A 25,617-nucleotide genomic window follows, 5' to 3' on the forward strand; every position below is an offset into this window, starting at 1 on the left:
CGTGCGCTGCGGTTGCCGTGGCGACCGGGGAAGCGTTGGGCTGCCAACAGCACGAATGTTGAGTGGCTGGAGGGGAAGGAAAGCAGGGACTCCCTGGAGGACTCGGGGGTCATAGCCACCCCACGGAACAGGGCTCCCTGCTGCTACGGGGTGTTCGGTGTGTCCGGAATAAACATGCACCCCGAGGCCTCGGAGCCCGTGGCGGACAGGAGTGCGGAGCAGGACTACGCGCAGGAGCCGAACGTGGAGAGTGGGCGTGGAGGAGTTGGTGAGTGACTACGGGAATGCAGGCCAAGGAAGTCGCAAGGAAGGTGCCGACTGCCGCCCCAGGGAGGCGAGGGGGGCGACGGGCTGTGCCTAGCTCCACGTAACTGGTCCTCACAGCCAGCGGTAACCATAATAGTAACAGTAGCGGCCCACACTTACTAAACGACGCATGCCGTGCGCTCACCCCATTTAAGCCATTAAACCCGCCCTCTGTGGTAGGCTCCCCTCTCCCCATTTTATACAGATGAGAAAATGGAATTTAAAGAAATTACAGAACTTGTTCCAAACACATTACCCTCAGCCAATTACATTCTGACTCATGCCTGGACAGCCTGACTCCAGAGCCCAAGCCCTTACCTACACACCTTACTCCCCACCGTCCCACTTTTTAATGTTTTGAATGTATCCCTTTATTGCTATCACCATGTAAGATCGAAGGCTGTCTCTCCCTCTAGACAGCAAGCTATGTCAGGGCAGGACAGGCTGATTGAGCAACGTCCAGTCCAGTGCTTGAGCCACGGTAGACAGAGTGAATGAAGAGTGGGGTATTTCTGGGGTCACCAGGTGACTCTTCACCAAAGCTCCCCAAAATAGGCTTAGAAGACAGCCTCTCCTCCCACTTGGCTTGGACCCTAAGGGAAACTTTTCAGTGACTAATAAACTACTTCAACAAATACATCTTAAGCGTTGGCTGTCCAGGCAAGCCTGGTATGAGTTGCTGTAGGGAAGCCGTGTTGCTCCAAAAGACACAGGCTTGGAGCCACTCACCCTGGATTCACATTGCAGCTCTGCACCTTGCCAGCTTTATGGCTGTTCGCCCAGAGCTTAACCTCTCTATAAGGCAGGCTCCTCTTCTGCAAACAGGAATAGTTATAATTAGAATTTCTGGCATACAATTGGCCAGGAATAAATGGTAGCTCTTGTTACTAAAACAACCAATCAATTATTATGTATATTGAGCACCTATTCTTTTATTTATTCCACAAACCTTTATCTGGTGCCTCTTGTGGCTGGGCATTTCCTGCATTGGGAAATGGGAAAGTGTAAGATTGAGTCCCACACACAGACTATTTAATCTCATTTAGTAGTCCACAGGAACACACAGATGGCAGCAGCAAACAGCCCTTTAGATAGATAGATAGATAGATAGATAGATAGATAGATAGATAGATAGATAGATAGATAGATTGATTTATAAGTGGTAAATCAAGAGTTAGAATTTTTTCATTTTATTTCTTTATTAATAGACTTTATTTTTTTTAGAGCAGTTTCAGGTTCACAGCAGAATTGAGCAGAAAATACAGAGTTTGCATGTAGCTCTCCCCACCCACACATATGTACTCGCCTACCCTCAACATCCCTCATCAGTGTGGTATATTTGGTACAATCGATGAACCAACATTGACACATTATTATCAAAGTCTATAGTTTACATTAGTGTTCACTCTTGATGTTGTACATTCTATGGGTTTTGACAAATGCATAATGACATGTAGCCACCACTATAGTAGCATACAGAATAATTTCATTGCCCTAAAAATCCCTTGTGCTCCATCTATTCATTCCTCCCTCTCCCAAACCTCTTGAAACCACGATCTTTTTATTGTTTCTGTAGCTTTGCCTTTTCCAGAATGTCATTTGGTTGGAATCGTACAGTTTGTAGCCTTTTCAGACTGGCTTCTTTCATTTAGTAATATATCTTTTAAGTTTCTTCCATGTCTTTCATGGCTTGATAGCTCATATCTTTTTTTCACTACACATATATTTTTTAATTTACATATATGTACTGTTCATTGTTTCTAAGAATGTTTAGACCTTCAGCTTTTTAAACTTACGTAGTTATCAAAGGAATAAAGCCAACCACAAAATAAGAATTAATTCAAAAAGATACATACACCCTGCTATTAACAGCAACATTATTTGTAATTGCCAAGATATGGAAGCATCCTACATGCACATCAATAGTTGAATAGATAATGAAGATGCACCATATATATGTAATGCAATACAACTTAACCATAAGAAAGAAGGATATTTTGCCATCTGCAACCCTTCACTCACTCCTTCTTTTTTCACTTCAAAAACCAGAATTTTATAACCAGCATAAACATTTCCATTACATCAAAAACATCAAAATACCTAGAAATAAACTTAACCAAAGAGGTTACCTATACTGCAAAAACCAAAATGGCACAAAGAAATGGAAAGATTTCTTGTGTTCTTGGATTGGAAGAATCAGCACTATCAAAATGGCCACACTACCCAAAGCAACCCACAGATCCAATGCAACCCCCATCAAAATACTCGTGACACTCCTCACAGAACTAGAACAAACAATTCCAAAATTTATAAGGAACCACAAAAGACCCCAAAGAGCCAAAGCAAGCTTTTGTAGGTCTTTTTTTTCTCTCTCTTTCTTCTTTCTGTTCTCTTTTCTTACAGTTTGATGACAGAGAAGGTCCTTTAATATTTGTTGTAAAGCTGATTTGGTGGTGCTGAAATCTTTTAGCTTTTGTTTATCTGGGAAGCTTTTGATTTCTTCATCAAGTCTGAACGAGAGCCTTGCTGGATAGAGTATTCTTGGTTGTAAGTTTTCCCCTTTCATCACTTTAAATATATCATGCCACTCCCTTCTGGCCTGTAAAGTTTCTTCTGAAAAATCAGCTGCTAACCTTCCATGAGAGTTCCCTTGTATGTTATTTGTTGCTTTTCTCTTGCTAATTTTAATGACTTCTCCTTATCCTTAATTTTTGTCAATTTGATGACTATGTGCTTTGGTGTGTTCCTCTTTGGGTTGATCCTGTGTGGTACTCTCTGCGTTTCCTGGACTTGAGTGACTGTTTCCTTTTCCAGTTTGGGGGAGTTTTCAGTGATTATCTCTCCAAAAAATTTTCCCAGGTCCTTTCCCTCTCTTTTCTCTTTCTGGGACTCCTATAATGTGAATATTAGTGCACTTCATGTTGTCCCAGAGTTCTCTTAAAAAATAGCCCTTAAGATTAAGTGCATTTGAATCAGCCAATTTTGATTGACCTTTCCAAAAAAACTGAGTGCATTTAAATGAGCTCATTTTCTTTTTACATTGTTTTAAACATTTCCAGATAAATTTGATGGGTTTTTTCCCCAACCTACCCCCATTTCTAATCCCATCCCCTTCTCCCCTCCTCCAGAATTTTGTGTGAATTATTTCAATCACTCCATCTATCTATCTATCTATCTATCTATCTATCTATCTATCTATCTATCTATGTATAAAGTGTGTCATTACACAATGCATAGTATAGGTTTGTGTGTTTTTAATTTACGTAAGTGATACCCTGTGCTTATTATGAAACTTGATTTTTTCACTCCATGTTTCAGAGAATTATTCATGTTAATTGACATAGCTCCAGTGCATTCTTTTCCAAGGTAGAATAATCCATTGTTTTATTTAACCAGTCCCTACGGATGGTTAACATTTGCATTGTTAACAGGTTTTAGCTGTTACAAATAATGCAGAAGTCAGTATCTTTGTACACGTCTCCCTGTGCGCCCATACAAGAGCTTTTATCGAAGATCTGCCTGCAAGTGAAATTTTTGTAGTCCTTATCAATGCTTTGAAAATTGTGATCCATTTAAAGAGTGCCAGTTCCATACTAAAAGTGGACAGTTATTAATCAAGTTGAAATTGGGGGGAATTTTTTATACATTTCTTGATCTCTATAGAACCCATCTCTTCCTTTACAGAAATTAATGATCCCAAAGAAACGTGTATGGGCCCTTCTGACGCTTCCCACCTCAGCAAGCAGAAACAGAGTGGTGATAGCTGGTCAGACGGTCGCTTAGCACACCAAAGAGATGACAAGGAAGAGCATGGCCCCAGGTATGTGGCATGCTGCTGCCACTCACAGCACCCTTTACCTAGTAAGGTAAATGCTACAATCATCCCCTTATAAAGATAAGGAAACTGAGGCTCTTGGAGATTAAATATTTGGCCCCATGTCTGAAAATTAGTAGTGGAGTCAGTATGGCACTGCCTCAGTGGCACAGCTAACCATGATCTATGAAACTTTAATGCCAGACCCAGAGAGAGAGAAACATCAGTAGTTCTTGATGATGCTACTAAAAGCATTTTTATTAAAACATACATTGCAGTTTTTAAGAAGGCTGCTAGTCATGATACTGGATGAGGCCCTGAAAGCTAGAAACAAACAAACAAACAACTTAAAATTCTCATCAGGCACATAGAATGTTGTGGAATTTGGGGAAGGGTAGGGATGTGCCAAAGACTTTAGGGACTATATTTGACAGCTGACAACTGAAATAAATATCTTGTTCATGTTTTCCACTTGACAGAATGACTAAAAATTTTCTGCAAAAACTATGCAAGCAGCACAAGCTTTATATTACCCCAGCATTGAACGATACGCTCTATTTACACTATAAAGGTAAGGGTCTGGTAGAGGACGTTCCTCGTGTCAGGAAAGACCCTAGTGCTGGAAGGAATTACTTGCAGGGATCATCAGGAGTTCTTAAATTATATTTCAGTAAAAATTTGAGAGTTTAGTGGAGATATACAGAAAAGCAATAATATTTCTTTGAAGGAAAAGTCTTAACATGGCTAGAGTTTATAAAGAGGGCTACTGACTATGTGCATATGAGGGAAACACAGGGATATCTTTTATTTGTATTTTCTAAAGGAGTCACAAATTTTCAACTTAGAAGCTACCTGTAAATATTTTTAGCTTGGGAGGGATATGTTGTGAAGGACTGGGTGGTGTCCAGTGTCACACATAAACTTCAGTTCAGGTTCACAGGCTATTCCTAGCACTGGGAAAGAAGAGTGATAATTCCCAGGCTGTGCTGAATTTGGGATGGCCAGCCTGCTCCTCAGTCATCTGTGTATCCCTGTATTCAGTCAAGTGTTTACTGAGAGTCTTCTGTGTGCCAGGCACCATGCACGGGGCTGGAGATACAGAGATGGATACAGTGAAGATGCTTTCACTGTCTTTAGGGACAGAGCGGCCACTATGAGGCATGCTGTGCCAGGGAGGTTCCCAGAGGCTTCTAGCGGCACAAACACTTGAAAGGTGTGGAATGACTCCTAACTGGTCTCCTCACCTCCACGTCGCCCTCTCCAAAATTCTCCATCCAACATCTGGGTGTAGCAGTGATGAGACAACTTAGGAAGGCAGGTCCCAGGGAACCAATGTTTAAGAGGTAGGAAGAAGAGGACCCAGTGGGTCAGACAAGTAGTAAGAATCAGAGAGGGAGAAGATCTAGAGGAGAGAGGGGCCTACATTATCTCCCTCTGCCTAATGAATTATCCCCAAACTTAGCAACTTAAAAAGATCTTTATTTGATACTGTTTCTGAGGGCCAGGAATCTGGGAATGACTTAGGTAGGTGGTTCTGACTCACCATTGATATTACCCTTTTTTAACCAAAACTTTTGGTTAAAACTTTTCAGGCAACAAAATCAATAACTTTGAAAAAGTTTTGCTAATTGCAGATGAGCCAGGAATTATAAATTGATAATGAGTTACTAAAAGAAACAAAAAAAAAGTTTGCCTTTCTCACCTTAAATTTGGCTCATAAGACTGAAAAATACAATAAAAACAAGACCTGAAGTTTGCACCAGCTTCAGGTACAGCTGGATCCGGGTGCTCACTGCATATCTGCACAAGGCTGTCTCTCCCTTTCTGCGGCCCTGCTTTCCTCTGTGCTCGTTCATTTTAGGCAGGTCATCCCTCCCTCACTTCCTCCTACTCCCAGGAAAGAAAGGAAGGGAGGGGCAGCACTAGGCTCCACATCACCAGGCTGGCAATTCCAGCAGAAAGTTACCTCTTTCCAGTAGAACCAGTGAAACTCCCCAGGACTCATCAAGGTTGGCCCCACGTAGCTAAGTGTGACCCGCTACCTGCAGAGAGTTGTGGGATAGTATCAGGGGAGGGATGTTCCTCAAAGAAAAGAAGCAGTGGTTTTATCGAGGAAGGATGTATGGACACTGGACAGATGGACAAAGACAAGGGTGACCATGGTGCCTGTGTGTCTGTGCCCTTCCTTCCTGCTAGGTTTTGATCGCATCGAGAACTTGGAAGAGTACACGGGGCTGCGTTGTCTCTGGCTGGAGTGCAACGGGATCCAGAGAATTGAGAACCTCGAGGCCCAAAGGGAACTACGCTGCCTCTTCTTACAAGTGAACCTTATTCATAAAATCGAGAACCTAGAACCTCTGCAGAAACTGGATGCTCTTAACCTCAGCAATAATTACATCAAGACCATTGAAAACCTCTGTAAGAAGGCCCCTTGGGGGCGGTGGGGGGGGCGGGTGGTTCTCGAGGTCACTGTGTCCACCGCTTTACCCTGGGGGAGGTTCTCATCATTTTTTTTTTCTACTATGTTGCTGACTTCTGCCGACCTCTCCTCCCAGCCTGCCTGCCGGCCCTGAACATGCTCCAGATGGCCCATAACCATTTAGAGACCGTGGAAGACATTCAGCATCTCAAGGAGTGTTTGAAACTTTGTGTCCTTGACCTTTCCCACAACAAGCTGAGGGACCCAGGGATCCTGAGCATCCTGGAGAGCATGCCTGACTTGGTAAAATATGCACACATGCAAAACTGGCAGTCTCTCGTGTTCTGTACATAGGAGATCTTTTTCCTCTTTCCCTCCCCTCTTCCTCCTTCCTTTCTTCCTTCTTTCCTTCCATCACACTTCCTCCCCTCTCTGTATTTTTAGCCAGGGTATTTTAAATGCCAGATGCCATACCATTTCACCCACAAGTATTTCAGTGTGTATGTCTAACAGATAAAGGTGTCTTAAAGCATCATCACAATATTATTATTATATCTAAAGTATTATGATAACTACATTTAGTACCCAGTCCATGTTCAGTTTTCCCCATTTGTCTCAAAAATGTGTTTTGGCCATTGGGTTGTGCAAATCCAAACCAGATCCACACATTATATTTGGATTATTGGTGCTTCAAATCTCTTTTGATCTGTCACAGTCCCTTTGCCTATTTCCGCCCCCCACCCCATGAATCTGTTAAAGAAACCAGGTCCTTCCTCTGGTCACTGGCTGCATTCTGGATTCGGATGATTGTATTCTCATGGTGTCATTTAACATGCTCTGCTGTCCCCAGTATCTCTCATAAAATGATGATGGAGCCAGAGGTCTGATCAGATCCAGGCTCAGAATCTGACTTTTAAGGTTTGCTGTGGCATCCCATCAGGGCACCTGTAATGCCTGGCTGCCTCGCTTTTTGTAACTTTAAGACTGATTTGTGGGTTCAGCTGCTGTCAGTCTGACCCAGTCTTCATGGAGGCCCCCATCCATCCTTCCCCTGGTCATCTCAGCCTCTGCCGATGCATGCTACCTCCATGCATGGTTTCATTAGGAGTCGCACAGCGATCACAGCTCACCTTATTCCTTCTGCATTTATTTGCTTGAGTGCTTCTACAAAGAGCACTTTCCCTCATCAGTTAGGGCCTCCCTAGTATAAAGTGCATGTGGGAAAGGCTGGGATAAATGCTGGGTTCTTACTTCTTATGTATCAATTTTCAGAGAAGCAAGTCGAGAACCTAGGACCCTGTAGCGGTGATGATAAAGGGTTTTTCTTTCTTGTTATCATTGTGAACTCATAGCTTTACAGATACAGTATTTGACATGGCTTAACCCTTGCTGTCATTTGGGTTTTGTCTGTTTGAATGGTCCCACCTCTGGCCTGTGGCAGCCCCTCCAGGTGGCTCCCATGTCCTCTGGGCTCAATTCCAGTAGCCTTGCTGGCTTCCTTGCTTTTCAGAGTGCATGTGCTTTCATGTCTGCTAGGAAAAAATATTCACAAGAGCATGCAAAACCCTCGAGGTCACTGTCATGGATTAGGGTGTGGATAAGCAAGGCAAAAGTGAGTCAATCTGAAGAAAAATAGTAAGCAAATCATAGTTCAAGGATAATCTGCAGAGCCGACTGTCAAGGACTAGTTTAGAATTTATATTATCACTAGCCGATGGTGATAATATAATGCTATAATACTTTTTTTTTTTTTTGGCTTGGCTTGGCTGCCATGACCAAGTACCACAGACTGGTGGCTTAAACAACAGAAAATTTATTTTCTCATGATTCTAGAGGCTAGAAGTCCAAGATCAAGTTGCCAGCAGGGTTGGTGTCTTCTGAGGCCTCTCTCCTTGGCTTGTAGTAGACGGCTGCCTCCTCCCTCATGTGGTCTTCTCTGTGCATGTCTGTGTCCTAATTTCCTCTTCTTACACCAGTCCTATTGGACCAGGTCCCACCCACCCTGTGACATCACTTAGTCAGCTCTTCAAAGATCCTGTCTCCAAATGCAGCCACATTCTGAGGTGCAGGGCCGAGGCGAGGGCAGTGTTAGGACTTCAACATATGGATTTGAGAGGGCGCAGGGGGACACAGTTCAACCTACAACAAAAGCAGGCTGTCTGCTGGTTGTCCTGCTGGTACCTTCTCCGCCCAAGCTTCAGCTCCTTCACAACTGCCCCGAGGCACGCCGCTCCACCACCCAGCCCTGGGGGACAGGTCACTTAGAAATGTGAAGAGAACGGTGAAGGCGAAGGCGGTATGAAAATGAAGTTTGGGAAATGCTAAACCAATCAGCTTACAATGTTTATTTTCTCCCACAACAAAAAACACTTGAGATGTGAAAAGCATTTCCTCAATTTAGGCAAACCAATTTTAGGTGCTTCACCTTCTTGGAGTTTCACTGGTAGGAGAGGAGGTGACAGCATTTAAAGACGGGGGCTGGCACACTGGCACTGCTGGTCCCAACCTGACATCCAGGAGATCCGGAAGCCCGGCGAGAAAGGGCCTCGGGGGGATAAGCAGGAGCTCTCCACCCTTCCCCTTAGTCACCGCTTTTTAGTCACTGTCCAGCCGCTGCGCACATTTTCTTAAAATGGGTTATGCCTGAGAAGGCCAGAAAACAATCAACTAGGGATGAATTTCAGTAAAAGAGGTGGGGCGAGGAGACTAATGCAACCACTGTCCTGGGAAAAGGCCTCGGGAAGTGTTTTCCAATATTGTTCTGGAAGCACAATGAGATTTAGGCTCTGAAGCTCACGCAGAACAAAGAGCTGCCCAATTCTCGGGACAGTGGGCACAGAAACAATGGAAGCCTTCTGGCTTCTCTGATAAAATCTTCAGGCTATGACGTTGGCACCCCCTCAATTTATTTCTTCTCAGAGCACCACACAGATGAGATGTTTTCATCTCGTCCATTTTCAGTGATTAATGTGGTTCTGCCTGTATGCTTCCAGCGTGTACTGAATCTGATGGGAAATCCTGTGATTAGAGACATCCCTAATTATCGAAGGACCGTCACTGTTCGACTAAAACATTTAACATACCTGGATGATAGACCAGTTTTTCCAAAGGACAGGTAAGGAAGCAAAAACTTGTATCCTCGTGGTCACATGTCCTTTGGGCTTTTAGTTTGATTTAGCGGAAAAGGAGCAAGTTTGGTCAGATAGTGTTATGTTTTAGATGACTTTTAACCTGTGACAATTCAAACCTCCCTGATTTCTGTGTGTGTGTGCGTGTGGTTTTTTTAATCCTCTTAAATAGAGCTTGTGCAGAGGCCTGGGCTCGGGGAGGGTATGCAGCTGAGAAGGAGGAGAGAGAGGAGTGGGAGAGGAGAGAACAGAAGAAGATCACGGACAGCATTGAGGCTCTGGCGGCGATCAAGCGCCGGGCTGCGGAGAGGAAACAGCAGAAGAAAAGCCAAGGGCCAGGTACGTGCTCTAGACTCAGGGAGCACTGGGGCTCCATTTACATGGGCGCACACACACACTCACTTTCCTGTTTTCTGACCCGTTTGAAAGGGCAGACATCATGGCCCTTAACCCATGCCCTTTAGCCTGCAACTCCTAAACGCCTCCTGCACTGTTTTCTTAGTGACTGTGTCCTGTGCCACCAGGTGCAGGTGCTAAGCATCCCTCTGGTGGATGGTTAGCCCATTTATCCAGCACCGTAAACAGCACACTGATGAACTTCCCTGCCGCAGTTCCTCGCCACCCACCCACAGCAGTCCCCCACGGGTCCCCCTTGTCCTCTCAGGGCGGTCTCAACTCACATGTGGACTTGTTCGGCTCAGGGGAGGCGCCCAGGCCAGACAACGCTGAGGACGTGGATGCCACTGTGGATGAGGAGGAAGAGCCTCAAGAGGACAGAGAGAGGCGGCAGAAGATGGAGCAGTTTGTCAAGGAGAGTTTCGAGGCCAAGGATGAGCTATTCCCAGAAAAGTCGAGCCCCATAGAGGGGCTGCCTGCAGATGTTGATGGAGAGACTGGAGGCCAGGAGCCTGGAGGGGTGCTCCCCACCGAGGCCCCCACACCACCGACCCACGGAACTGCCTGGGAAGGTAGGTGGTCAAGAATGGTAGGGGTGTGACTTGGGGGACCCAGACAGTCTCCACTCCTGACTGCTGTGTCTGTAGGGTGATGTGCATGTTATCTGGAACACTGTCATTAACTAGACTAGCGCTGCCCAACAGGACCGCGAGGGGAGCCAGAATGGCATTTCTAGTTCCATGCTCAATGAAATGCAAAGAAATGATGAGACACTAGCAATATCTTTTACTGAACCCAGTACATGCAAAATATAATCAGGTAAATCAACATAAAATTATTAATGATACTTTACTTTTTTTGAGACCTTTTTTTAAATGAGTTTGATTTTTCTTTAACAGAGGAACTGGGGATTGACCCTGCACCTCGTGCGTGCTAAGCATGTACTCCACCACTGAGCTGTACCCAGCCCCCAATACTTTACCTTTTTTGACACTAAGTCTTCAGAGTCCAGTCTATATTTGCCACTTACAGCACATCTCCACTCAGATGCTCACTTTTGAACAGTTAAGGTGAAATGTAGCCCTGCAAAAGGAAGCGAGTTGTTTTGGACAGCTTCTGTTTTGAAACTGAAATTAATTAAAAATAAATACAATTGAATACAATGAAAAATTCAGCTCCTTGGGAGTGCTGGCCACATTGCTGGTGCTCTGTAGCCATACACGGCCATGGCTACTGCAGATCTAGAAAGGAGCCCCACTGGCAGGATTCCAGCCAAGTTCCTGAGGTCCTATCAACTAACAGATAAACCCAGGACTCGCCCGGGATGCCACTGCTGTGTCCCTGAGGATGAGGGCCTGGGACACACCCAGTCTGTGCAGCCCTGGGGGGTGGGAACATTCCATTCCCAGCCTCAGCAGGATTTGAGGTCTGTCTGGGGAGGTTAGCTGGTCTGGCCCCCATTGTCTGGGAGAGACCTAGAAGGAACCCTGGTCTCCAGAGCGCCCAGGAGACCAGCCAGCGGGGCAAGGACCAGTGATTCACCAGATGTCAAAGTCTAAATCTCAGGGCCACAGGAGAGGTTATGTTAGTGCATCCCGTCGTGGAAATGCATTTCCCATCTCTGATCACACTCCATCCGGGGAAGCATGAGCTCCCTTCCAATGGTCACCAAATGGTACAGAGAACGATACATGCATTTCTCTAAAACACATCGTGAACAGGCGAAGCAGCGCGGTTTCTAGACAGACACCCTAAGGTCAAACCCAAGTCCAGCCCCTTAGCCTGCCGAGTGACCTCAGGCAAACCACAAAACCTCCCCATTCCAGCCGCTGTGAAGAGAAACAGTCCCTGCTGGGGATCAAATGAAGTAGTGAAAGGAACGTACCCAGTAAGTGTAGTCTCTTCCCTGCCTCGCCTTTTCCTAGAACAAAACAAAGCCTAAGCAGGTAGGTTCTAGGAAACAAAGGGACTTGGCAGCTGCCTGGACAAGCTTCTGCTGGTTGGGAAGTTGGAGACCATGGTGCCATGAATAGGACACAGGGGTCTGGAAGGAAGGGCTGGATAGAGGGGATACAGATCTCTGCTGTAATTAGAAGTTGAGTAGGGAGGAGCGTATAGCGCAGTGTTAGAGTGCTTAGCATGTAAGAGGTCCTGGGTTCAATCCCCAATACCTCCATTAAAATAAATAAATAAACAAACAAATCTAGTTGAGAAGCCACGGGGATGGCCAAGCCTCAGGGTTGAGGCTGGACCAAACTGTTGTGGGAAGAGGAGGCAGTTCATCCCTCCAGTAATAACTGAAGCCAGAAGACTGGAGAGGAAGCAGGCAGCAGGGTCAGGATGCAGCCTGGGAACCTTGAACAGGGGTGGGGGTGGTGAGGAGGAGCCCCGTCTCAATTCCACATTCCCCAGGCAACACTGCGATGATGTAACAGGTATCCCTGATGCCCGTGCAGCAGGCGGGGCTGGGAAACTTGGTCTTCCCTTCTTCATCTCCTGGCCCATCAATCATGCCTCCTCCACGGACCCTGCATATTCTGCACAGATTCCTGGCTGGTGCTTCCATCTCCCTGAAGTCATCTCCAGGCTCCAGAAAGCGGGCAGCTCTCTCCTTTCCTTCTAGACAGGAAGAACCTTGTCCTAATCTGGGATTCTTGCAGCTCCTGTCACAGGGGCCGGAGCCTTTCAGACCCAAGGGTTTTATCCTTCCCCTTGGAATCCACCTTAACCTGGGGTTTTTCCCTCTGACCACCACATATGAAACCAACCCCAAGATTAAGAACTCTTTGTTGTTGTTCCTTAAAATCAGCTCCCCACATTGTGGCCACTGAGAGAGTATCAGGTACAGAACTTCACGGAGCTGAAGATGTGGAAACCATCAGACTGGAGACAAGGGAGAAGCTCTTCATCGACGTACGTAAACCAGTGCATCTGGAGGTGTCCTCAGTACAGCCATTTCAGATCAGATACAAACCCTCCAAATCTTGCTGCCCAAAGCGTGAGGTCCTGTGGCCTCCCCTGGGGGCTGGTTAGAATGCAGAACCCTGGGCCCCACCCCAGACCCACTCACTGATCAGAATCTGCAGTTAGTAAGCTATCCCTGAGTTGCAGGGGGTCCATACATGCACCTTCAAGACTGAGAAGTACTGGTCCAAACGATTCCCCTTGAAATATGTCTACAAAACTATTTTTTGTTAATGGAGGTACTGGGGATTGAACCAGGATCTCATGCACACTAAGCAAGCATTCTGCCACTGAGCTCAACCCTCCCCCTGCAAAACTCTTGATTTGTTTTCCTCAAAGAAGTGGCACTGCAAAGTGGTTCTGTCTGGCTGGCCGTATGCAGAATTGTTGCGAAAGTAGCTTTTTATCATCAGAGCCTGTAATCCTCTCTGGACAGCTACCCACCTTCCTGGCCTGTTGCTGCTCCTGCCCCCTGGTGTGACTGTCTAGAATTGTGTTCCCCTGGGGCCGGCTCAGTAAGGGGCCACCTAACCCTGTGACTGATCATGGCCTTGAGAATAGCCCTCCTCTCTGAAGCTCTTCTAGTAACAGTCTTGCACACTTTGCCCACAGGAACAGGTTCCCTGGGAATGCACACTTTTTGTCATGACCCACAACTGTGCAAGGGGTTGGGGCGGGTCCTCCCACCCCGTGGGTGCTGGTGTGCACCCTGCTCTCCTGAAAGGCCGGCATGCCTCTCTGCCCACGAGGGAGCAACTTCTGTTTAAACCATGTGCGTGACTTTGCCTACTGGCTGCCTGCTTCCTCGATCAACTTCTACCCTGTTGTTTAATTCCCAACCTCATGTGCCTCCAACAGGGTTCAGCTGAGCACGGTCAATACTGAGGGGGTCTGAGTCTTCTGAGCCTACATATACACACGACAAAACCAAACTGGGCAATTCACCCCTAATATTTGAGAACCAACCACCTGTAGAAACAGTGCACTAAGAGCTAATACTATTTTTCCTCATTGTCCAGTGGTATTTTATTTTGGGAGAGGGTTAATTAGGTTTATTTATTTATTTTTAGAGGTTCATGGGGATTGAACCTAGGACCTCATGCATGCTAAGCACACACTCTATCACTTGAGCTATACCCTCCCCCAGTCTGGTGCTATTTTATCTTATATCAATCAATTTAACTCTTCCAATAACTCTAAGAGGTAGGTACCATTATCATCCCCATTTGACAGCTGAGGAAGTTGAGAAACAGAGAGGTTAAGTAACTCACTCAAGGCCACACAGCCAGGCAACGGTGGAGCAGGAATACCAGCCCAGGCAGTCTGGCTCCAGAGTTCACATATCTAACTGCACAGTGGACCAGCTGCTACAGATGAAGACAGCCCAGAACACAACATAAAACAGAAAAGCCCTCCTACCTTTGTGAAGATCCAAAATATATTCATTTTGTCCCATGTAGAGTGCTAAGGCTAATTTATACATGGGAGGTACATGTCTCCCCAGCCCCCTAGAGGAATTGGCTGAGTCTCTAATGCCAAAGTGAAATGAGAAAGAGGTGGAAATTCTTGAAACATGTCACACCTTGTGAATCTCTTTCACTGATCAGATCTGGGTACCCAGAGTGGCTGTGTGCATGTGTTCTGAGTGTGCAGGGGGCCCGAGTGGTCCAGGTCAGTCCCTCTGCCCCTCCACGCTCACATGCACATGGCACAGGCTAGGCTATCTATGTTGGTCCATCTGTCTGGTCGACCAGACATCAAGTGTGTGCCCTCCTGGTGATGTGGGTCATTTGCTTTTGCAGGACCTACCTGACTTGGAAGATGTTGACACAGGCGAGTCTCTAGAAGACCAGGACAAGGTGATCTCGCGCACTTCCTGGCCATTCCACTTTCACTTCCAGCCCCTGTACTTTCACTGACAAAGCAAGTCCTTGACTCCCAAGTGGAGTGTCTTTGTGCCTGAAACATGGCATATCGCTATATTTTCACCTCACCCAAGGAAATGCCGCTCAACTCCGGAAGGTTTTACAATTAGCCACTTGGGTTTTCTTGAACAGATCTTTCAGCACTGATTTTTAATAACCATGTACTGGTACATTATTATCTGAACATCTCTGTCCTTTTGATGTATTTGTATGTTCATCTTGCAAATGTCTACAGCGACGTGTGGGCAGGGGTGGAAGGAGGGGAGGAGGAGGGAGGAGACCGTAGGAGGCATGGTGGGAAGCTCTCCCACATTGTCCTGACCCTCCTCCCTCGGCACGAGTGAGAGCCTGGGAGAGCCAGCCCTGGGGTCCCGGAGGAGAGGGAAGCCTAAGACATCATCTCAGTGCAGGAGCTTGTCACTGAAGGAAGGAAACCACAGTTCTGTGAGGACCTGGCTGCCAAAGCATGACTAGGTGGCTGGGTGAAGGCACAGCCAGAGGCCAAGGCTCCAAGATGAGTCAGTTTGGAGACCTGGGAGGGAGTCGGTGCAGCAGGAACAGGGTGGGCGACAGCCATACTGCACAGAGGCAGAGAGTGGAAGGAGGGTAGACTGGGCTGCAGAGCTCACAACCTCAGGGCTCAGAAGCAGCTGCCAAGGCGTGCCCATCCTGAGGCCTGACTCCTTCGGGCCTTAATGTGGCAACAGAGTGTTTTGTGATAAAAAAAGCAGAATTAGCATGGTGAATTTTAAAGTGGCTACTGTGAAAACAGAAATGTTCAAATCTTTTTTCCTTCAACAGAAGATGTGCTTTCCCAAGATTACAGCCATCTCAAGCCTGAGTGATGACAGTGACCCTGAACTGGACTACACCTCACCTCCAGTGCTGGAAAATGTGCCCACGGACACCCTCTCAAATATATTTGCAATCTCCAAGGACATCTCCAGGAAGGCCGAGACGGAGGCACCCTTTACAGACATATTTAAAGTTGCAGAGAAGGACTCAGAAACCCAGAGGCAAAACACCATAGCCCCTCGCCCGCTGATTCAGGAGCTGGACGACAATGAGCCTTCAGGGGTCCCACCCCAGCTCCCAGCCTGCAAGAGAGAAGCCACACCATCGCCCAGCAGTGAGGATGAGGATGGGGACCTACTTCCAGCCTCTCCTCCAGGTAATGCCACCTTACTTTCAAGGTCACAGGGGCTGAAAGCTTTGACAGTAGGAAAGTGGACTGTGGACCACCCAAACCCAGGGCGGATGGCCACCAGGGCCTCTGCCTTAAGAATCCCATGTTCTTGGAGGAGGTCACTCACCACCTCTCCGAAGACCAGAGATGGCTGCAGACTGTTCTGCTGCTTGCCAAGCTGGGCTGAGAAGCTGCCAAGCCAACTCCTTCCCAGGTGGGCGAGCTGGCCTCACCAGGGCCACTCATGCCCTGCAGATCCCTACCACCTTGTCCAGCAGGTCTTGGCGCAGCCAGGGAACCTGCATTTCACCCCCCCCCCCAATCCAGGTCCTTGGCCTTCCCAGACCAAGGCTTCTGAGGGAAGGTTCTGGAGACAGTACTGGCCAATCTCCACCCAACCTGGCACTAGGGGCCTGTGCCGGGAACAGGGAGAAGCACCTGTGGGAAAGCTGGTTGGTGCTTGCTGATAACAGGCACGCTGGGGGTGACTGTTTAGAGCTGCCTCTGGGGATCCAACTCGGGCATCTGTTGAACCCAGAGGATTCCTGGCCAGCAGCCAGGCTTCCTTCTGAAAGCTAACTCATGTGGCTAAGGCACAGGAAGACAGGAGGGGTGACCACACTTTCCAAGAACACCAAGTCACCTCCTTTCTCAATTCCTTAGGAAACAGCACTGAAAAGGAAGAAGTGTGTTCTGAGCTGGAGCCCAAGGCTGGAGAGGACCAGAGGATGCTAAATGTGGCCTGGACTGAACCTGAGGTGGCCCCTCCACTCCTGGACTAACAGGGACAGGGAGGCAGCAGCCAGGCCCTGGCCTGACCCCACAGCAGGCGCAGCTCACCCTTAGCTGGGCTCCCCTTCTCTCCAAAGAGCTGCAGTTACGAGCACGCGGGCCCCGGCTCACCCCTCTGCGTGTGTGGATGGCATCATGCCCCCTGCTCTTAAAGCCTGACACCTCACCCCAATTAACTGTGGTACAAACTGTGTCGCTCTAAATGTCTCCCTTGAGCATCATAAATGTTTTAGGATCCAAGTGAGTCCCTGTGTTAGTGGATTATTTAATGTCGGAGTGATTCACTTCATCAGGTATCCCCAGAAAAGAACCACACCTCTCTTCACATGTGATCAGGAATCCAGCCCCCGCCCCAGGGTCCTGTGCAATTTCCAGGGAGTTTTTCCCCACAGGAGAGCAGACTTTCCATGGAGCCACAAAACCATGGAGGAAGAACTTTCTGTGTCGATGTCATAAACTAAACAAAGGGAAATGACTCAGCCTGAGAAACCTGCTCATTCAAAACCAAGCTCATATGACAAGTTTACTCAGTCCCTAAACATGGGGCCAAAGTGCCTCCTACGAAACATTAGATGGAGGTAGAAACTGCTTCACACACTCACACTAACCACCAGCCCGCTCTGTGGCAGCAGCACACTCCACTGTCACTGATCACGGGGAGGAGCCGGCACTGCCACCCAGTGTCGAGGGGTTCGTGTGCGGTGGGGCCCTCAGGCTGACCGAAGCCCCACTTTCAAGCACAACTGTCTGCTGGCAGGGATCCTGGTGACACTGATCTTCAGGAAGAGACTGCCATTGTCTTCTCGATGTGCCTTTGGGAGTATAAGCTACAGGAGAAACGACTGTTTTGGCGTCCTCCTTCCTCGACATAGCTCCAAATCGCTTCTGAACGTCTCCCAGTCACAATGGCCTTTGGGAAGCAGGAAGGTCCACACCCCAGAGACTGTTCTGTTTCCTGTTTCCACCATGAAAGGCACAGCTGGTCCAGGATGAGGGGCTCCCTGGAGGTGGAGGCAGCTTCCCAGGCCCTCAGAAGCCCATGCGGGGCTTCTTCCGGAGCGGCTGAGAGCCGGAGAGGATGGCTGCTTGCTGCCTGGAGAGGGTGGCCCGGACGCTGGAGGTCTGGGAGGAGGGCATGGAAGCACCCCCTGCAGTGTCTCCTCGGAGCTGCAGCTTGACAGTGCAGTCCCGGAGGGTCTGCTGCCTAGAGGAGGTGCCTCGGATGCTGGAAGTCTGGGAGGAGGGTGCAGAGGCCTCTCCTGGGGTGTCCCCTTGGAGAGGCAGTTCAGCCATGTAGTCCCGGAGAGTTTGCTGCCGCTCCGAGGGGATCCCCTCTGCCCACGGCTCCTGGGTCAACTCCTGGGAGGGCGGGGTCACTGGGGGCTGAGGCCTGGCCTCAGGAACTGTCCGGTCTGGGCTGGGAGGGGGGCTGGTGGCATCCGAGAGGTCCAAGCGGCCGCTGAGCGAGGAGAAGGTGCTGGACAGCTGAGTCCGGCGCTTGTGCCGCTTGGGCTGTTTTCCAGGCCCTGAGCTGCCACCCTGACGCCTCTCCCACCAGGCCGCCACCCGGCCTTCCCAGGCTGCCTCCAAACGCTCACTGAGCTCATCCTCAGGGCCCGGCTCGGGGGCAGGGGGCTGCTCTCTGGTTGGGAGCAAGCCCAGGTCCCTGTGCTGCAGGAGCCGCCCTTCGGCCATGGCTGTGCGGAGACCCTCTGGCACTTTCCCCTCAACCTCCCGTGACTCAAAGCTGCCCAGCAGACGGCGGTGGGAGAAGGTGGGTGCAGCCCACATCGGGGGAGCCAGAGGCACCTCTAGCAGGGTCTTCAGCCACCGGCTGCAGCGGGAAGTGGCCCGGGGGGTCCAGGAAGCCGTGGGGGCAGGAGAGTCGGGCCTGGGGTCTGCCTGGAGGTGGAGGCGCTGGTGGAAGACATCTCCAGCTGCCGAGAGTTGGAAGAGTGACAGGACTGGTGTGGAGGCAGAGGGCAGGACAGTGGCGGCCAGACCTGGAGGCAGAAGGACAATGACCCCATGGCCTAGCAGGAGTGCAGCTCCCCAAACCCATCCCCCAACCCCAGTGCACCTATGGTTGGCGCGCTCAGCCGCTCCTGCAGCCGCCACTGACTCTTGGGCTCCAGCAGGGGGAAGGCAGAGAGAGAGTTGCTCCTGGAGGGGAGAGACTGCGGGGGCCCTGCCAGCCGGGGCGTGGAGGCCCCCTCTCCTGGAGGAAGGACAGACAGCTGAGGCCTCATCCCAGATCAGCCCTGTCCACCTCCTGCCTGCCTCCCACCTGCACCCCACCCTCACCTGCAATGTGCAGCAACTGCAGCTCTCCGGCCTGGCCTGCCAGGAGCAGTGGCCGTGGGCAGCCAGGGCGGGGCGGGGGCAGCAGCTGGGCCACCACAGGAGTGGAAGAGAGGCCATGGTTCCACTTCAGCAGAGGCACCAAGGGGAGACGCTCGTCCACCAGGTAGAGCGAGAACTGGGGGCCCAGGAAGAAGATGGAAAGGAAGTGATGTAAGTGTGGGGCATGAGCGTGATGGGACAGGTCTCCCTGGGCAGGTCCTTCCAGGGCCCCGTGTGGCTCTCTGGATGAGTGCAAACCCCCAATGGATCACAGCACTCAGGACCCGCCCTGACCACCTCTCAGACTCGCCTGCCCAGCCCCCCAACAGAAGGCATTTCCTGAGCAGGCGGCACCATCCCTTGACCCAATGGCCACACTGGGAGAAGGGCTCCCAGGAGAAGCTGTCACCCAGCCCTCCCCATGCTCACCTGACCCTGGAACATAAGCTTGAGACATATCCACTAACACCCCAGGTCCTGGGGGAGGGGGGCGCAGTGAGACCTTTGAGGACCCTCAGACTTCCTCCCCTTTTCCTGACACAGGAGGGGAGACTGTCCAGCTTTGCCTACTGTTCCCTATCCTCATCTCTACCCTCTTCCTCCTTCACCTGCAGTCACCTAGGACTGTCTCCAGTGACTGAGACAGTGCGTGGCAGAGAGGAAGGAGGGAGATGCATCACCTACCTGGGTACAGACAAGGTGGAATGTGGGCTGCAGAGACTCGGGGCTGCACTCCCCCAGGTACTGGGTCAGTAGGACACGTTCCCCTTTCTGGCACGATGCTTCCGCCCCACCCCGAAAAAGCAGCAGACCACAGCCCGGTGGACCCTGGGGAGACAGCCAGGTCAGCCCTCCCACGTTCTGATGTCCATGGCACCAGCCACTGCCGGCGGCCTAAGACCCGCTGCCCTGCTGCTTGTCATGCCCTCCCCGGGGAGCACCCCGTCCTCACCTGAGTGTCGACGAGTTTCACTCCAGTGCGATCACCCACAGTCAGCACTCGAGGGTGGGCGGTGAAGTCTGCCCAACGCCAGGGAGAGGGGTCTCGGAATACAAGGGTCTCGGGGTCCTTGTGGACTTGCCGCAGCCTTGGGGAGACAGGCCAGCCGTGAGGCGGAGACGGGCTGATGCGGGGAGATGGGGCAACCCGGCCTGGGGTCCAGCACACGGGCCAAGTTCTGGGCAACTATTTGTTGGGGTGGATAGTTTTTATGGGGAAGGGGCATTACCCGTCCTGGGGGTTCCACAGACAGACAGCTCCAGAACGGCTGCAGACGGTCAGCTCTCCTGGCAGGTGAGGGCTACAGGGCACACATGTGATTAATGTTGGGTCACTCCCTTCCCCGAGGCCCATCTCCTCACACACCAGCCCCACTGAAGCGCCTCACCTGAGGCTGATCCCGGTGGCCCCCTTCTCAACCTGCAGCACCTGGAGAGGGGCCAGATGCCCTGGCTTACCGACCTTCCACAGTGCACAGTGGTAGTCAGAGCGGACTGCCAGCAGAGCTGAGGGACAGAGAAGGTCAGGGTCATGGTCAGGCAGCAAGTCAGTCAGCAGGGGACGGAGGTGTCTATGGGCCTTACCTTCTCCCTGCACAGTGCGGGTCACCACCTGCCGGACAGGTCCGCGGAGCTGGATGTGGCCAGGGTCCCCGAGAACCCGGGGCTCACTGCCTGGGGTCAGACTGACCTTTTGGAAATCTGGGCCTCTTGCTAAGGAGAAGGTCATGAGATCTGCTCACTTAAGCCCCCCAACTTCCTGCCCATCCCCGGAACCCGTCCAGTGAGGAAGGATACACAGCCTGTCCAGGGCGCCTCCTGCAGGGTAGACCAGCTGCCCGGCCCCAGGCGTCCTGCCAGGCACCCAGGCCAGTGCACCCCCAGTGAAGGCGTCGTCCAGGAGCAGCTGCTCCCACCGTGCTGCCAGCTCCTCCTGTAGCAGCTCTCCCAGGAGGCTCGCCAGCGATGTAGCCAGGACGGGGCCCCCAAGGATGGAGAAACGGCGCTGTCGGTAGCTGAGGTAAGCCCAGGGACAACTACAGGTGAAAGGACAGCAGGTGCGTCAGGCTATGGGTGATGGGGAGGAGGCCTGGGTACCATCCCAAGGGAGGCCAGCTGTAGTAGACACGTTTTTTAATCAACCTAGAAATTTCTGCTTTGAGAAATCAACCCACCCTATCCTTGCGATGCAGGGGCATTCACATGACCCAGATCTAGCCACTGAGAGGAGCCCACCTTTGCCCCTGGCCACAGTGATCGGCTCACGATGGGCATGACACCCAAGCCAAGCCAACCACACACTTCCCAGGACTTCTGCTGGTACCTCAGGAAGGATACTAGTCCTTTCCTTGGAATCATAAACCAGCTTGCTGCCACTTGGAAACAGTCTGTCTAGGAATTAAGCCAGGCAGAGACAAGTGGATGAGAAAATAAAGAGCCTGGTTAACATCTGAACACCTGGATGCAGCTATGGCTGCAGTCCATGAACTCATATTCCTTCTTCCCCTCCACTATTGTGTGGTGGTGGTGTGGAGGCAGTTGTGAGGGATGCCCTGGCTTCTTCCACATCCCCTCCACCAGCTAGGCCTGCCCATCCCATCCTTTCTCACTAGCCACTTGCCCCCAGGGCTGGTGTCCACCGAGGTCCTGGAGTAGCCTCTTCACACTGACCACTGTCTTCTTCTTAGAGCGACTCTGCGTGGAAAGGCCTTGTCAAGCTCACACGCCCCAGGGCTCACCCCAGCATGAAGTGGGGCACCCCCTCCCCTGGCTAGCCAGGGCTTACTCACCTGAGCTCCTTCCAGTTTGAAATTCTCTAGCATCAGCTTCCCCAGGGGTGCAAAGGCGATATCCCCATGGTCCCACAGGAACTGGCTGAGCTGTGGGAGGAGAGGAGCCAGGTCACTAAGCCCCGCACCCGCCACACCACATTGTCTACCATGGGGCCACTTACCTGCTCAGTAACGTCCAGCACAGCGCGGGGCTGTCTTCGGAAGTGGTAGCCTCCCCGGAAAAGCAGATCCCGGGCAGTCAAGCCAGGGTCCCAGGGATCTAAGGGAAGAGTGAGGTTGGAGAAGGGCCCAGAGTGGGGCCAGTTGTCTCAAGTGACTGGAGGTGTCAAGGACCCCGTGAATGTGGAAGGAATCAGCAGGGAGAGAAACGGTCTTGGGGTGGGGGGTCCTTGGGGACCAAGATCCTTACCGGGACCAGGAGGCAGCAAAGGAAGGGGCCCAGGGGTGTCTGGCTCCCAGAGCAGGCCCTTCGCCAAATGTGGAGCCCCGTTCTGAGGAAACACAACCATGATCGTACGGTAACAGGGAGTGCAAGTCTTGTCACCAGCACTTGTCTTTTATTAACTCATTCAACCATCACAAGGTGACTGCCAAACTGGTCTGATAGTCACCGCTATTTTTTTGATGAAGAAAATGGAAGCAGAGAAAGGCTGTCCCTTGTCCCAGCCAACAGCCAGGAAAATGAATCTGAACCTAGGCAGCCTGACTCCTGTCTGTGCTTTTGACCTCCAGGCTTCATTGGCTCTCAAAGGCGCCCCCACGCCATCACCGGCCAACCCGAATTCAATTTGGCTCACTTCCACTCAGGGCAGACCTTGCGGTCACTTACTTGGGACACCCAGAGGCTGCACTGCTCCCACTGAGAGGCTCAGCTCAACGCTGGGGGATGGAAGAGGCGGCAAGCTAGGCTCCTGGAGGGGCCGATTTGATGCAATCCCCTCTCTCTCAAGGACGCCCCACCCCCAACAATAGTGACTTTTAATTCTCTCACACACTTGCCTCTGCCTGGGGTAATCCTCAGCCAGCCTGTCTCCAAGTGGCAGCCAGATGGCTTAGGCTTCCAGAGAAAGAGTGGGTGTCCTTCGTGTCCCAGGAAGTCTCCCCTCCCATCCCCACCTCACCCCACTCTGCTGGTTCGGCATGCTCTGGTTTCACTCAGAGCCATTCCTACACTTTGTAAGGATTTTATCCTCAGGTCTGTTCACTTGGCTACTCTCACTCACCCAACTCTGTTCGATGGGGCAGGGAGTGCATCTGATGACTTACTCACTGTGGATTTCCAGGGCCTGATAAGGCACATAACAGAGTAGGGGCTGTTCAGTGAGTATTTGTTGAACAAATAGAGGAAGGAAAGATGGGGGGAGAGGAAGGCAGGAAAGAGCAAGCCAGCAGCTCTCGCTCAGTAAACACTCTATGGATACTGGGCGCCCCAGGTCCCCAAAAAAGGGGACTCTGACTCAGCCTGTGTCTTAGCAGATTTGTGCTAATGCCATCCCAACCTGTACTCCTGCCAACTGTGAGAATGCTAGGGAAGGGGGTGCCAAGCAGAGGCATCCACCCTGGAGCCACCAGGGCTCTCCTGCCATTCTCACCTCAGAGGCTTGGGGTGGGGACTCTGGTAGGGTTAGCGCATCTCTCCAGCTGCACATGAAGGACACATCAGGGACATCGCTCAGACCAAGGGGACCAGTCATAAACAACGAGGGCGGGAGGGAGCTGGGGAAGTCCATCCTGGAAAACAGGAATGACAAGTTACCCTGGCCTCGCTCAGAGGCCTGACACTGACAACAGCTTCCCAGATTTCTGGGAGACTGAAAAGTGCCCCAAGAGGAGTATTATTTCTTCGAGGTACGAGATAATAAAGAACAAATGAACATGTAGCTTAATGCCTGACAGTAGTGAGTGCTATATTCAAAGCAACCAACCAGCAGGGAGTGAGGGGATAGCGATGGCCGAGGGTGTGGTTTTAGCAGTGCAAGCCAGGGAAGCCTTGTTGAGCAGGTGGCATTCGGCACAACCTAAGTCTAAAGATGGAGAGAACCATTCCAACCGCTGGGAAGATGGTGCCCGGCAGAGTGAACAGCATGCACAAAAGTTCTGGGGCAGGAAGTCTGAGAAACAAATGGGCAGCCACAGAATGAACAAGGAGATGAGTGACAGGGGACGAGGTCAGGGAGGGGGAGAGGGGTCAGCTTCCCTCCCGTTCTTATGTATTGTATTACAAGACACATTCTTAGACTACACGCCCTACACTCTAGGCTACACTCCCGAGACAAACTCAAGTTCCTCAAAGCCAGGGGTGAGTCTTCCCATTGTCAGGTACAGTATTTTCCAAAAAAAAATGCAATGGACCGTGTGTTGAATAATAATAAATCTACATCACTGCAGAGCCCTTTCACACTAACTCTCCACTTAGAATGAATGCCATTGCCCTTCCTATCCACCTACAAAATCCTACTCATTCTTTAGGTTTTGAGTCAGGAAGCCTCTCCCAGTTCCCCCATCCCTATCCCACAACACCTTGCATCATTCCTCCAGAGCACACGTTAGAATGTGTGACTGGATATTTAAAAATGAAGCTACTTGATTCCAAACTGCTCTAATAATACCACTGGGGAGGAACCTTTATCCCCAATGCCTTGATATTTGCTACCTGGTAACAATACATATAAACTGAAAGAACAAATCCAGGAGTTAAGGAATGAGAGGAGAAAGGAACAAATAGCCTCAAACAAACGCAGACGGGCTGAGGGCTCCGGTGGAGAGCCACGACTTCAGAGAAGCCCCTACACGAGACAGCCTCGACTTCCTACCCTCTCTCTGGGCTCTCCATGCCCCTTTAGAACGCCAAGGCGGCAAGGGTCTGCATGAATGCCAGGCCAGTCACGTCAAAAAGCGTGCCTGCCAGGGGATGGGAGTGGGGTCCGGACCGCCCTTCCCCTCGTACATCCCCTCTGCCACGTCCTCCCCGCCCACCTCTTCCCGCTCAACCTCCAGGCCCCAGCATTTCAACCCAACAACAGCAGCAGAGGTCTCCCATTAAGCGCTGTGTGGTTGCTACCACCCTTTACATTGGTGAGATCCTCACCACTCCATGAGCTGGCGGCTGCTAACAACCCACTTCGCAGATTTTGGGCGACTTGTCCCAAAGCTACACAGCTTGGGGCCCGTGGACCTGAGTAGAGGGACCCGCCTCTCCATCCCGTCCGGGAGGCGCGCGCACTTACGTGGTTCGTGCCGAGCGGTGCTCGTCTGGGAAACGGACCTCCGAGTGACGCTTTCCAGATCCTCGTGCCACAGGTGAGCTCAAATGCGGTACCCTAGCTCCAGCGCATTCTGCAGGCCTATCCCACAACCACCCGTCTTCCGGGCTGTGCCGGAAGTGCGCCCTCTAAGGCAGGAACTCCCGCCTCTCAGCCTGGCCTCTTGGGCGCCCCAGAGCGCCACCTCCCGGGCGGAGGTGAAATCGGAGTGGAGGCGGCGCTGTGGGCCGTAGAAATAAAATCGCATCCAATCCCAATAGTGAAGTCCAGGTTGACGGGAGTGCGAACC

At 50.8% G+C, this 25,617-nt stretch overlaps 2 protein-coding genes across 3 annotated transcripts; one reads left to right on the forward strand and one right to left on the reverse strand.

The window, feature by feature from the left end:
* The first annotated feature begins 12 nt into the window (after positions 1-12).
* Positions 13-17,174, forward strand: DNAAF1 (dynein axonemal assembly factor 1). 2 transcript variants are annotated; one of them, XM_072967832.1, is made up of 12 exons: positions 13-268; positions 3,991-4,126; positions 4,600-4,691; positions 6,317-6,538; positions 6,676-6,842; positions 9,533-9,654; positions 9,840-10,006; positions 10,369-10,635; positions 12,873-12,976; positions 14,830-14,886; positions 15,757-16,123; positions 16,802-17,174. In XM_072967832.1, the coding sequence occupies exons 1-12, from the start codon at positions 175-177 to the stop codon at positions 16,918-16,920; spliced, it is 1,914 nt and encodes a 637-aa protein (XP_072823933.1). In that variant the 5' UTR covers positions 13-174; the 3' UTR covers positions 16,921-17,174. The 2 variants fall into 2 exon arrangements, with proteins under 2 accessions (XP_072823933.1, XP_072823935.1); XM_072967834.1 differs by lacking the exon at positions 13-268 and having other exon boundaries at positions 4,083-4,172.
* Positions 17,175-17,424: 250 nt separating this feature from the next.
* TAF1C (TATA-box binding protein associated factor, RNA polymerase I subunit C) lies at positions 17,425-25,263 on the reverse strand. Its single transcript, XM_072967835.1, has 15 exons — positions 25,154-25,263; positions 23,658-23,796; positions 22,475-22,556; positions 22,227-22,324; positions 22,063-22,152; positions 21,894-21,967; positions 21,071-21,309; positions 20,858-20,974; positions 20,662-20,779; positions 20,503-20,574; positions 20,226-20,361; positions 19,958-20,101; positions 19,235-19,409; positions 19,011-19,148; positions 17,425-18,933 (listed from the first exon to the last, which is right to left on the reverse strand). Exons 1-15 carry the CDS (start codon positions 25,159-25,161, stop codon positions 17,960-17,962), a joined length of 2,604 nt encoding a protein of 867 aa, XP_072823936.1. The 5' UTR covers positions 25,162-25,263; the 3' UTR covers positions 17,425-17,959.
* Between the last annotated feature and the right edge of the window lie 354 nt (positions 25,264-25,617).

This window comes from Vicugna pacos, chromosome 9 (genome assembly GCF_048564905.1).
Source record: "Vicugna pacos chromosome 9, VicPac4, whole genome shotgun sequence".
In the NCBI taxonomy this organism is placed as follows: Eukaryota; Metazoa; Chordata; class Mammalia; order Artiodactyla; family Camelidae; genus Vicugna; species Vicugna pacos.